General features: G+C 40.4%; 2 protein-coding genes across 3 annotated transcripts; one reads left to right on the top strand and one right to left on the bottom strand.

The window, feature by feature from the left end:
- The first annotated feature begins 1,690 nt into the window (after positions 1-1,690).
- On the top strand, positions 1,691-11,511 carry LOC117248263 (calpain-1 catalytic subunit-like). The gene is made up of 23 exons (XM_033613198.2): positions 1,691-1,828; positions 3,080-3,097; positions 5,044-5,290; positions 5,811-5,880; positions 5,972-6,090; positions 6,188-6,321; positions 6,451-6,619; positions 6,772-6,855; positions 6,950-7,035; positions 7,166-7,240; positions 8,129-8,289; positions 8,384-8,553; positions 8,673-8,684; positions 8,775-8,986; positions 9,082-9,121; positions 9,234-9,299; positions 9,448-9,505; positions 9,670-9,734; positions 9,846-9,914; positions 10,002-10,080; positions 10,183-10,296; positions 10,381-10,439; positions 10,523-11,511. The coding sequence occupies exons 3-23, from the start codon at positions 5,045-5,047 to the stop codon at positions 10,547-10,549; spliced, it is 2,115 nt and encodes a 704-aa protein (XP_033469089.1). The 5' UTR covers positions 1,691-1,828; positions 3,080-3,097; position 5,044; the 3' UTR covers positions 10,550-11,511.
- A 93-nt stretch (positions 11,512-11,604) lies between these two features.
- mrpl14 (mitochondrial ribosomal protein L14) lies at positions 11,605-13,572 on the bottom strand. 2 transcript variants are annotated; one of them, XM_033613199.2, is made up of 3 exons: positions 13,435-13,572; positions 13,124-13,226; positions 11,605-12,204 (listed from the first exon to the last, which is right to left on the bottom strand). In XM_033613199.2, the coding sequence occupies exons 2-3, from the start codon at positions 13,201-13,203 to the stop codon at positions 11,838-11,840; spliced, it is 447 nt and encodes a 148-aa protein (XP_033469090.1). In that variant the 5' UTR covers positions 13,204-13,226; positions 13,435-13,572; the 3' UTR covers positions 11,605-11,837. The 2 variants fall into 2 exon arrangements, with proteins under 2 accessions (XP_033469090.1, XP_033469091.1); XM_033613200.2 differs by having other exon boundaries at positions 13,349-13,450.
- Between the last annotated feature and the right edge of the window lie 265 nt (positions 13,573-13,837).

The following is a 13,837-nucleotide window of genomic DNA, read 5'->3' as shown; positions in this document are numbered from 1 at the left end:
GACCAAACAATCCGATTCAACTGTTGCTAAGCTCAAAGTCCTAATTGGCGCAAAGAAGAACGTGACATCATGATCTCCGCCCACATAAAAAAGTTTTTAAGTCCTCTAAGTAACATTATATTTACGCTGCCAGACCTGTGTTAAAGACATGCCACTGTAATCCTGCAAAAATATTTGCCTTATGATTCAGGTGACACCAGGCGGCTCTACCAGAATAAGGATTAGAGGAAAACTGTGCTAATATTTATTTTTTCTTGTAGTGGGCCGCATTATTTATCTGGAGTCAGTTCAGTCGCCAGCAAACACTCTGACAGTAGTGTGAGAGAGTGTCACTCTCCTTTTGATTCAATCACTACAAGACGAGCTCTATTCAACCTTGTAACAGATATCATATTTTAAAGTGTCATTTATTTCTGAGTATAGTGTAAAGGAAGCTCCACAAACCCCTGGCTGCATTGTAACTAAACAAAGGATAGTTAACATCTATTTGTCTTTCCTCAGGGGGCCTTTAACCCTTTGCAATTCTTATCTCTCAGGTGACACTCAACTGTTTTGGGTGGCAAGAGGACTGACATAGATAATAGTTGAATTTCAACCAAGTAACAATCATTTATATATATGAGTGAGGTTATTATTAATTTTTACAGCGATCATATTTTATATTGACCAGTCAACGGTGTAGTTTCTATTTCAACACTTTCCATGGCTTTGTTTTCTGATACATACTGTTGTGAATTGATGATAAGTAGTTTAAAGCCAGCTCTTGTTTACCTGTGGCATTTGGTTATATCTGTTAATTAAAGGCATTTTACTAATAGCTGAAAGTATTAGCTCTACTTTATGGGTATTATAACAAAAAGTCAACCTCATTTTGGATTGAACTGGACTTTTTCTGACTGAATATTTCTTCCTTTGACCAAAAATATCTGCTATCACATACTCATATACAATACACCTACAGTATATAGATACATGTATATACATATGCTATAACAGCATCTTGCATTAGTGCATTTAATATATTATTCATTTCTAATATTGCATGGATTGTTTTAGCATTGTTTAGCTTTTGTTTATTATTCTATTTTATTTACTGTGTATGTTTTTTACTGAATTGCACTGAGTGATGTTACTATTAATAAATTCGCTATCATAAAACAATTAAGAATCAGAAATACTTATAAGAAGTAAGAATAAGAGTATGAAATAAAAGTGTGTAAATATAAAGCAATAAGTAGAAGTGAAATGTGCATCAAAATAAAATAAAATGTGCATTATGCCACAGTGTTTAAAACTAGTGCTTAAGATATGAAATTAAAACATTAAAATATAATATATATCATTGCTGTGCTAAGGCTGTAAGTGTACAAATATTTAACTACAATATATACATCAGTAGAATAAAACAAGAATATAATTAGAGTAAACACAAGAAATATGTGCAGTCATGTGCATTGGATGTTGAATTAATATATACATTCAAAAGGTGAAAAATATTGAACATTTGAATGATTGCAATTCAGTATTTATTTGTAATTTCACTTACATTCTCTCACAGTAGGCTATAATATTTACCTACTTATTACAGTTATTAAAAAGCATGCATGTCACTGTGTTGAGCACCTCTAGCGGCAGTGTGTGTGTGTTGCCGGGTGTGTGAGCTGTGGCCCCTCCTCCTGCAGGGGCTGGTCTTTCCTGCAGTGTGTGCAGCGGAGAGGGTTGGACCTGCGCTCCTGTCTGCTAAACCACTGCCCCCCTTTCACAGATTTACACGATTACCACTAACTGAACCATTTTGAAGGAGCCCAAAGTTGCCTTTAAAGCGGTGGTGAGTGTAATCGTTTTGTTTATTCCATTTCATTGAATGTGTTCATTTAACCTACTGAGATTAACAGTGCCTCGCGGTTTTATTGCAGTGTAGGCCACCGTGGGGTTTGTTTGATTTAATATACTGCACGCTATAAGCACTAATAATAGTGTATACAGTCACAGCTGTCATATTCAGGCTCACAGATTTGACTCACATGTGACATCCAGGGTGGAATAAGTGCTGTGAAATATGTATTGTTTGCCAGAAATATTTGAAGCAGGCTGCAGGCCATAAAAAAAACACAGGCCTACTTGGACTACTGAACAGGTGCTGTAAACAGTCTGCTTTACATGTCAGACACGCTGTGAGGTTTTGATAGTAGCAGGCCCATGGATTCCCAAAGCTGCCAACATATGTGAAGCATTATTCTGTCATAGAGGGGGACCCCAGGGTTTTGACACAGAGGCTTTTGGTTGTTTTAGGGCATTGTTGAGGTTGAAGTCCTATAGATGACATCATCATCACAGGAATGCATGGATCAGCTTTTCAAAGCCCATTGAGGGAAAGTAGAGATGTCCTTTTGGTCACAAGCCAGCAGTAGTCTCTCCCTAGCTGTTAGACAGAGCTGAGGGACATTCCTGCAGACTCTAAGGGCAAGGGGGCCTCAGGGCCGGGGAGCCAGAGGGGGGGCTGGCTTTACAAACAATGTCCTTGCCTGCAGAATTCTATGAAAAGCATAGCCTGTTTTGTACAGCAACACCTCTTTTTGTTACCTAACTCATTTTAAAAACTAACTCTATCACTTATCTCATGGATTCCCTGTTCTGTTACCACCGCAGCTCCATCCAAGTTTCCCCTCTTACTTTGAATGCACTGTTTACTGAATAGAGCTCATTAGGATTCCTTTCCCGTGGAGCAGAGCGTATAAATGATCATCCAGTGTCTCAGTTGTTCTTGCACTGATTCAGGAAGTCACAACCTTAAATCCAACAGCTTTTTCAGTTTGTTTAACTCCTAGTTTCCTCACAAAGCTTTTATGTCATCCCTGGAGGCTCGGCTAAAAGTTGTGAAACTCTCTGGGAAATGCATAAAAAACAAGTGCATTCAGGGAGGAGAGAAAGCCCCGACTATAGTCCATTAGAGCTGTGCAAGCTTCTGTTAGTGCGATTCCAAGTTATTTGAAAGAAGAAGCACTTTATCTTTACCAGTGCCAAACCTTGAGTGAATGACCTTTCTTTCTCTGTTTTTTTTGTCTCATCTCCCCCTCAGCCTGCCTATACAGACAAGGTATCATATTCCGTCATATGTCAAGTTCTTTTGTTATTTCTGGGTTTATTGTGTTCAAGGTGGTGTCTTATCTCACATTCCTCAGCTTTTCTTCCCTTCGTATTTTCATTAGCTCTATTATTTCTCTGCAGGGCTTTTACTTATTTTAGCTTGTAGCTGAAGTTTCCATGGCAGCACATTTACATTTATTTAACACACCACTAACTTGGTAAAATGACTTTGTCATCAGAGGTATGTCTAATAAGAGGCTTGAATTATTATGAGTTGCAGCATTTTCCTTTTGCAGGGCCGTAACTACGACATTAATAATACTGACTTCACAAGTCCCGCCAATGCACCCCCACCACTCTCATAAAAGTTTAAAGGTATACTATGCAGGGATTGTTAGCCACTGTTTGTAAACAGTATTGCCAGTGAAAGTGAAAACCAACCCCAGATGCGAATCCGTGAATTCTAGGATAGCAAAGGAATTGCCCGCCTTACTCTGCCTCTGATTGGCTCACCCTGATATTCTTACCCTAACCAATCCCACTCCTCTTACCTAAACCTAAACAATCCAGCCAATGGAGACAACAATTACCAGTCAATCATAAGGGGGGGGGGGGGGGGGGGGTGCTGGGTGATTCGTTCGCTATCCTAGGATTCTCAAATTTGCACCCCAGATTCACTCTCATTTTGGAACATCTGCTTGGTTGTCTTCTCGCTATATTTGTGTTTTTTCTGTGCTTTGTCCATGATATCTGTAGCTTTGTCTTGGATGCATGCTGCTTACAGATTTGAATCTTGCCAACTTTTTATTAAAACACAGGAAGTTGACGTGAAGATGAAAGAATAGCAATGGTTTAGAAGTATTAAGTTGTAGAAAACAAGTGTCAAACACTCTTTATTTCAATGATGTTTCAGCCTTTGGGCCTTCTTCAAGATCAACAAACTTTGGCCCAAAGGCCGAAACAAACATAATTGTTGATTATTATTATTTGTAATTGTATTGTATTGTAAAAAGAAGGCCCAAAGGCCGAACCGCCGCCAAAATAAAAGAAATGCAAGTAGAGCCATAATGTGAGACACTTGTTTTCTACAATTAAGCCTACTGCCAGGAATCAGCACCTCATTGAATTCTTAGTGTGCGTTACTTTTATATTTCAAAGTGTTAGGTGTCAAAGCTCAGTGCCTCGCCTTTAAAGTAGGTTGTAAAATTTGTTGACTAATCGGTAAGTAAATTATTAGTTGCAGGATTTTTCTTGTGCAGGGCTGTAGCCAGAACATGAGGAATACTGAGTTCACAAGTCCCACCAGTGCACCCCCCACCCCTCTCAGAAATGTTTAAGGGTATACAATGCAGGAATGGTTGGTTACTGTTTGTGAACAGTATCGCCAGTCAAAGTGAAAGTGAAAACCAACACCGCATCCGCTCTCATTTTGGAACGAGCTTAGCGTTTCTTCTCGCTATATTTGAGTTTTTTTCGGCGTAGAATTTTGTGGCTTCCTGTTGGATGCGTGTTGCTTACAGTCACCTATAGGCACCTGGTTGCTACCTCTCTGTAAAGTCCTGACCTCACCTGCATGCTGTGACCAGAAACGTCCTGAACACAGCAAAATGGGAAGAAAATAAGAAAATATGGGTTATTATTAATGATTGATTGAAAGGGATTACTTTTATATGGGTTTAAACATTGTGTTTCAGGAAAGTCCTGCATAGTATATCTTGAATCATATGGGGTCAAACATGGGAGTCAGACTAATTACTTGAAGGCAGATTTAGTCCAATCAGCAGAGAGCAAAAACAATCCTTGTTGCTAGTATAAACATTAATTTTCTGCACACACTACCACACCTGATTGCTGTGCCCTAACCCTCAGACAAGAGTATGCCACCGATTAGCTTTCTGCTATTTATAGACAGCGCTGTGCATACCCACCCAGTGCCATATTTTTATCTCACGCCAGTATGTTTCCAAGTGGAGGGATATCTGCAACCATACAGGCCAACAGGCTCCGGGCAGAAGGCATGGGCACTCAGGAACAGGCTGTGCCTTTCTCCAACCAAAACTACGAGGCGCTGAAGCAGGAATGTCTGGAGTCGGGCTGCCTGTTTGAAGACCCCTGTTTCCCTGCTGAGCCTTCATCCCTGGGCTTCAAGGAGCTCGCCCCCCATTCCTCCAAAACTAGGGATGTGGAGTGGATGAGGCCTACTGTGAGTGGTTACAGCTAAACATATTTCATGCACCCATATACAGATGAATAGATGTTTTCAAGACATAGACTCCAGACCTAAAGCTGGACATATTCTTTGGATTGCTACTCATGTGATATTTCACAACAGGCATGTGTTTGTGACTCTTGCCGGTGATGACTGGGACTCAACAGAGAAAGATATCATATAAACAGACTATATCAGATGACACTCTGTTATTTCACGTCTGCAAACTCAGACAGAATAGACAAGCACGGACAGGAAAGTCTCAGACCACTGCAGCTGTTGGCATTGCGTGGCAGTCCCTGACCACTCCCTCACTCTGACATTTGTTTACAGTGCTTCATTAAAACACAGGAAGTTGACACATGGATGCAATAATAGCCATGGTTTCAAAGTGTCAGGTGTCAAAGTTCAGTGCCTTGCCTTTAAAGTAGATTGGAAACTGTGTTGGCTTGTCTGAAATTTGAGAGTTTGACTGATTTGATTTGTCTTCACTGAGACATTTACTTCTCCGTAGGAACTGACAGATGACCCTCAGTTTATTGTGGGTGGTGCCACCAGAACGGACATCTGTCAGGGAGCGCTGGGTGAGCCCTTGTTGTTAATGTTAATGTTTAATCTGACCTAAAGATTTGACAGAATTAGATAAAGGTTGCTAAATGCTTCTTTCGCTTGCAGGTGACTGCTGGCTCTTAGCAGCCATCGCCTCTCTCACCCTGAATGAGAGGCTTCTTCATCGGGTTGTCCCACATGGGCAGTCCTTCCAGGACGACTATGCTGGAATCTTCCACTTTCAGGTACTTCAAGATCATCTTCCATACTTTTCACTTCCTATCAACTGTAAAGCAAGCAGTTTACGTAGATGGAGTCGTTGATTATTGCTCTGTGTTGCAGTTCTGGCAGTTCGGCGAGTGGGTTGATGTCGTGATAGATGACAGGCTGCCTGTCAAAAGCGGGGAGCTCATGTTTGTCCATTCTGCTGAGGGCAATGAATTCTGGAGTGCACTCCTGGAGAAGGCTTATGCCAAGTAGGTATTGAAAGAGAGCCTGCCCAATAGCTAAATTATTTAGCATGAGTGTATTAGTAGGAAGTTGTAAATCACATTCTGCATTGCTGCTGTTGATGGCATGTGTGGTTTTTTTTATTGTGGTGTCAGGCTGAATGGCTCCTATGAGGCCCTGTCCGGAGGAAGCACCACAGAAGGGTTTGAAGACTTCACAGGAGGTGTGTCTGAGATGTACGAGCTGCGCAGTGCTCCCAGAGATCTGCCCAGGATAATTAGCAAAGCCCTGGAGAGAGGCTCTCTGCTGGGCTGCTCTATAGATGTAAGTGCTGAACACGCTGGCACACCACCAACACATGCAGATCAATGTTGCACCATCTTGAGAAAGCCAATAACATTAAAAGCACTTCTATTTATTTCTGCGGCAGACAATTCATACTGGGATGCAGTAATCGTGCTTTCATGTTAATACAGATCACTAGTGCCTTTGACATGGAGGCTGTTACATTTAAGAAGCTTGTGAAGGGCCACGCCTACTCCGTCACTGGACTCAAGGAGGTCTGTCTGTGTGTAACTCTGTTGCCTTTAATACATAACCATAATGAATAATAGTAACGTATCTAAGCTGGCCATCACTCCATGTGTTATGTAGGTTGAGTTCCGTGGCAACATGGAACGCCTAATCCGAGTACGTAACCCTTGGGGTCAGGTGGAGTGGACCGGTGCCTGGAGTGACAAGTGAGTGTGCTAAAACATAATAAATGTCCCTGTGCACTAAAAAGATTTCCTAGTTTTGTTTGGTTAATGTTGTCTTTTATGAGTGTCAGACTGAATGTTTATTGCTGTCTGTTTGTCTTGTCGTGTGTAGTTCTTCTGAATGGGACGAGGTTGACCCTTCTGAACGAGAGGACCTGCATCTGCAGATGGAAGACGGGGAGTTCTGGTAAGATGTCCCAGGTGCTTTAGTACTGTATGGCAATTTTATGTATTAAAGATATTTTAAAGGACTGTTTCAACATTTTGGGGAAATTCACTTATTCACTTTCTTGCAGAGAGTTCCAAAGATCAATACCACTCTCATATCTCTCGGTTGAATATTAAAGGGGAACTCTACAAATTTTATACATCAAAGTATGTTTACAGTTCTTGGGGAGTAGATTTAAAAACCTGGTGTCGTAAATTAAGTGTTGGTTGACGCTGAAGACTTCGTTTGAAAAGAAAACAAATCTCGGGGTGTGGAGTAAGAAAGAACTGAGCACCTCTAAAGCTCACAGTTGGACACACTTTTTTTTATATTCATAATGTAACAACAACAGGTTCAGTTTTATTAGGGGATAATTTGGATTACCAAACAAGATATAACTTTTTTAATTACTGGGGTGCTGGTAGATGGACTTTGTTATCTTTGGATAGAGCCAGGACGGCTGTTTCCTCCTGTTTCCAGTCTTTAATTTCAGCTAACAGCTTTGTTTACCATATTACCATGAGAGTGGTGTTGATCTTGTCATCTAACCCTAAGCAAAAGAGAGAAAAGTGTTCTTCCCAAAATGTCAGACTATTCTTTTAGCAGCACTCAGGAATACATGCTCTTATTTAATATTGGCAAAACAATTTGAATGCTAGTGATAGCTTTGAGCTGAAACATGTTCCTTTTTGTTTTGCCCACATTAAATAAGAAAATTCTGAGTGCTGTTCTGTTTGCTTTGATCCTCATCACAACTGTGCACTTAATGCATTAAGGTGCTGTGTGTGCTGCTTCTCCTTATCAGAACTATTCTTTAATAAAGGAGGGTTCATGTTTCTGATACAAAACTTATTTTTAATTTTCCAGGATGTCCTTCAACGAATTCAAGAGGCAGTTTTCTCGGATAGAGATCTGTAACTTGACTCCTGACGCCCTGAGCGAGGACACTCTCAGCCACTGGAACACCATAAAGTTCTACGGCACGTGGAGGAGAGGCAGCACCGCTGGAGGCTGCAGGAACAATCCCAGTGAGTCCCAATCGTACACTCACAAATATACGACACTGACATACATTAGACATAGACTATGATAAAGGCTAACACAAATGCACCATCTGTGTAGACACGTTTTGGATCAACCCTCAGTACAAGATCACGTTGCTGGAGGAGGATGATGACCCAGAGGACGATGAGGTGGCGTGCAGTTTTTTAGTAGCGCTCATGCAGAAGGACCGCCGCAGATATCGGCGCCAAGGTCAGGACATGCACACCATTGGCTTTGCTCTCTATGAGGTGAGAACAGAGATCAAACATCAGTATTGTCCTTTTGTGCTTCTCATATTCTCTCTTTTTTTTTTAAAGTTTGCCTTAACTCATTTCTGTTTTCTCCCCCCTTATCCTCTGTCATGCAGATTCCAGAGGAGGTAAGTAGAGCATCGATTACTGCCACTGTTAATGGACCTAAAAATATTCAACTGCATCTCACCCTGTGTGTTGTTTCCTCCTGCCCTTAGTACAGAGGCTGCCAGAATGTCCACTTGAAGAAAAATTTCTTTTTGTCGCATTCATCTTGCGCACGCTCTGAGACCTTCATCAACCTGCGAGAGGTGAGCACGCGGCTTCGTCTGCCCCCCGGAGAATACCTCATCGTCCCCTCCACCTTTGAGCCCAGTAAGGAGGCTGACTTTGTCCTCAGAGTCTTCACCGAGAAGCAATCGGAAACAGAGTATGTGTCTTTTGCACATTATATTAATGCCAGTTTATGTATTTCTAATGTGCAGACATTTAAATCTCATGCTGACGTGTTTTTGTCCATTGCAGGGAACTGGATGATGTAATCTCTGCCGATTTAGGAGATGATGTATGTATCAGTGACATGTATCATGAAAAAAAAGATACAATAGTAGATGAATAGCAGCATAACTAGGACCTTGATTATAAACGAGTGCCTTTATATTTGTCTTTTTCTTCAGGATGAAATAACTGAAGACGACATTGATGACTCCTTTAAGTCAATGTTCGCCCAGCTAGCAGGAGAGGTAAGTTCTGAGAACAGATCCATCTTACTGTTTTGCATCTTTGCTCTCTTCTGTATTTATATTTTCAGTGGTATTTTAGATAATATTTAAGCTGAAATCATCCAAAATCACCCCAGTTTCCCTTTTCTTGTCCTCTGTGTCTTTCCAGGACATGGAGATTTCTATTCACGAGCTTAAGACCATTCTGAACAGAGTCATCTCCCGGCGTGAGTTTCTTGTTTATTTTTAGTTAACAGTTAATAGCTACTGGAAATGTTACATATTAGTAATACATCTCCCACTGCTGTATAAGATTCCACTGTAGAGTGTACACCATCCGTCTGTGTAACTGTATCGTTGTGGGCGACACTGAGTGTTTTTGCTATTTCAGACAAAGATCTGAAGACTGATGGCTTCAGCACAGACTCATGCAGGACCATGGTCAACCTGATGGACGTATCCTCTTTGAGTTATTGCGCATGAATGGCTTAAAAATGTAATTACAGTGATTTTTATTTGACACCAAAAAATCTGTGTGTTTTCACCCCTTGACACTGTGTTTACCAGAAAGATGGAAGTGCCCATTTAGGGATGGTGGAGTTTCAGATCCTCTGGAATAAGATCCGAAAGTGGCTGGTGAGGATGAATTAAATACTGTTACAGCAACATCAAATGATTCATACTCAGATTTTCTGTATTTTTATTTATATTTCTGTCTCTCAGGTCATTTTTAGAGATTTTGACCTCGACAAGTCGGGGGCCATGAGCTCATATGAGATGCGCCTTGCTGTGGAGGCGGCAGGTAGAATGCTCTGGATTATCATGTCTACAGTTATTCACTGCATGCTCACTCACAGTAGAGAAGCGTAACCCTTTCTGTTATTATTATTGTCATCCTGTGTAGGTTTTAAACTGAATAACAGACTGCACCAGGTTCTGGTAGCCCGGTATGCAGAGAACGAGATGATTGACTTTGACAACTTCATCAGCTGCTTGGTCAAGCTGGAAGCCATGTTTAGTGAGTATTGTTGTAATAAAAGATATTCTAAATGTTTACTGTTTGTTTGCAGACTGTTAAATATTAATTGTGAAACTTTAACAGGGTCTTTCAAGCAGTTCGACCAGGAGGGATCAGGAGAGGCTGAGCTTAATCTCACAGAGGTGAGTTGCGTTTTAAAGAAAATCTCAATACAATTTGTCAGTCTTTTGTATTCTCATCATCTAACTTTGTCTCATCTTTCCAGTGGCTTTACATGACAATGTGTGGTTGAAGAGAGCTGTCTTCACTGGTGCACGTTGAGCAAAGCCTGCAGAGTGCCATGAACCCGGAGAACTGAAGACCCCTCAGCCTTAGCCACTCGTTGATCCTTTTACACATCCCACCTCAGCGAACCTTAAGTAGTAAATTGCTGTAAAACGGGAAACCAAAGTCCAATAAAGCCAGGTGAATCCCAGCCGAGTTTTAGAAACTATGCAAACCTACATTATGAAGCAGTCACTGTGCCACATAGATGTGTCATCTGTTAGAACAGCATGAGTCTGAACATGACAAAAATCCCCAGCTGTAATGTGCACTGTAAGTTTATTTTAGCTTTCTACATTTTAGTTTTGCTTTCTGTGTGAGAGTCAACTGATTTACTAACAATTTCACTGCTCACATCATTTTAAAATCTCACAAAGAGCTGTTTGGCTAAGGAACATAAAACGCAGAGGAAATCTGAATAAGTCTGTTACTGTTAATGCTGTAAAAGGTGAAGTCTTATAGTTTCTCTTAATCATTCTGCAATCACGTTTCTTTTATTGCCTAAGAACAAAGATTTTTATAAGGGAATGATCACCTCAGTGTAGTTTCATGCTTGCACCTGTAGATGGCAGTACAGACCTGATGTAATGTTGATGTTTTTTTTTTAAATTTTGTGGCATTTGATACTAGCCTGTTTTTATTCAACTAATATTTGTCTTTAATTTAAGTTCAGCAGCTGAATTTTAATTTAGTTTTACTTGATAGTTTTTATTTTGCACTGAGATTTTAGGGAAGCTGCTACTGACATTGCCTCACATTACTGAGAAATGCTATATTTCAGTCCGCTCAAGTGGCATTTACAGGGATCACGATACTAAATGCCTTTATACATGACACCATGTTAAAAAATCAGCTTGTAAGAATATGCCAGTCATTTGTTTCGTGATGTGAATGTATGTTGTGCCTTCAATAAATATTTCCCTCATGGTTCATGCTTTTCTCAGTTTGTTCAGTAGGTTTATGATAGAAGACATGACTTTGACCCACATTTGGCTACTTAAACTGAACAGAAACTCCTATGCCTTAAGGTAAAGGTTATGTTTATTGTAAGCACAGAGGGGCCTCAGTAAAATGTCAAACATGTTGAGAAAGTCTTGTGTCAATTACATACATTACATAACAGAATACTGTATAGAGACAATAACTCTGACAGTATACGCTTCTCTAAAGTTTACTGAAGACAAGAATCACATACTCCCACCCAATGTGAAACATAAAGCACAGATACCAAAAACAACAGCCGAATGATGCCTCTATTACACAAATGAACTAGCAATTGCAAGGACTTTAGAGTAATCCCCCTCCACTTTGCGTAGCTGTGTGGGTATAGGGACCCTAATCCTTGTTCCTGTAGGGTTCCCATTCTCCTCAATCAGAACAACATTGTTCGAATCAAAGCGTGGATTCATGCGCTGTCCAGGCATTTTGTGTCCAATGATTAGCGCTTTCTTCTTTTGTCCTTTGATGGCCAGCAGCACTTTGTCACCCACTTTTCCTACGCCAGTCTTGTTGTAGACATGGATCACTCTTGGCGGACGGTGATAAGGTGTATTTCCAAGAGAGCTGTTGTCCACCACGCGCACTCTTGTCATCTTTTGAATGGCTGCTGCAACAGCGGATACACTGACGAGACATAGAAACCAATCAGTCAGCAGTCATGCAAACAAAGACTCACAAGTTAATCCTTAAGATCAACACTAAATTTGTGGTGATCATGTCATATGGAGACAAATACACTGCTCCATATACAGTGAGTTAAATGTGTTATAAGGTTGAATCAGGAAACTACATTGTATTATGTGGATAAAGAGAGACACACCCTTTACTGTTATAACTAGCTAATAAATGAAATAATTTGGCCTCAGTCTACATCTTTAATATTTAACCCCCACCTATTTTTGATAGCCTTCCCACACCTCTGCCCTCAAACCAGGAAAGAAGGAACTCAAACTATGACAGCATCCACTGTGACTTCACTGGTATTACTCATGTTGACTGAAAACATCAACCACCTTGCAGTGAGAATACAGACCCCATCCAGGAATGTTTATAATATGCAGGTATGTGTTTTATTTGTTATTATCAACTATAGGACACAAGATGTCTCATACTTAACTTAAAAATCTACTCTCAGTGTGTGTGTGTGTGTACTGGGGGCTTATGGTTTCCATTTCACACTTGATTGTGTTTCATGTTGGACTACTAATGGCTTTCAAACTAGTTTTGATGTCATGAAATCAGGCTGGTATATACCATGGATGTATTCAGGAGAACATCAATCCACGAATAAACGAGCACTGCCATCTAATTTCTGCTCATACATGATTTTGCACAGTGAAGGTCAAACAAATAAACACATTTTTTAACTGGAGGGGACTTGACTGAGATATGCTAAAGCATGTCACTGCTCTATTAGTGACTGTGTCAGTAACTGTTTAAATAATTAATCTTAGTTGGTTTTGCAAATGAAATTGGCCCAAATACACAACCCACACCGCTGTCGAGTCTTAACTGTCTAAAATTTGACAAAAAAGTTTCTTACCTAAAAGTCCGTTGGTGAAAAATGGACGACGACTCTACAAGGAGCCCAGTAAGTGATCTTGAAAGCAGGGGGAGAACCATAATTACAGCGAACACTGGGTCAGCTGGAAAGAGAAGTTAAATATGGTTAGCAACTAACAAGCTAAAGGGTTTGCTAACAATATCGCTAGCATTAGCTAACAATCACATGGTGGCCGGACAAGTCCTAATAACAAAGCAGAATTACTTTGGCTTGTAGTCTGTGCCCCGAAAATACACAAATTCAAGAATAATTACATTAAACGCATCAAGGTGTGAGTCTAAAACGTCTACCTTTTTGATGTTACCCTTTTATCACGCTCCATGCCAATGTCAAAAGTATGGCGTCAGCAACACGCGACCAATCAGATTTAGCCGAGCTAGCTGGTAAACACAAAATATATTAGCATATGATAAAATGTGCTCTTCGCTGCAAATAAGAAAGGTGCGCTTTGGTTTGATAAATGTTCATAAATGTGAATGGTTTGCGCTCGTAACAGTTAGAGTGCCTGGAAAAAAACGCAAAAACGGCTGCCGGTCCCAGTTAGCTTGGTTGCTAATTTCTATTACGTCATATTAACGCGCCAGGGTAAAATAGAAATATGAGTGTATAGAAGTTACACAATAAAGCCCCTACGATGATGGGGTGCAAAGATGTTTTTTTAAAACCCCATTTATTCAGTCATCATAGCATGAT

Source organism: Epinephelus lanceolatus, chromosome 17, assembly GCF_041903045.1.
Source record: "Epinephelus lanceolatus isolate andai-2023 chromosome 17, ASM4190304v1, whole genome shotgun sequence".
NCBI classification, from domain to species: domain Eukaryota; kingdom Metazoa; phylum Chordata; class Actinopteri; order Perciformes; family Serranidae; genus Epinephelus; species Epinephelus lanceolatus.
Note: the sequence above shows the minus strand (reverse complement) of the source record. Positions and strands in the feature narration are given on the sequence as shown.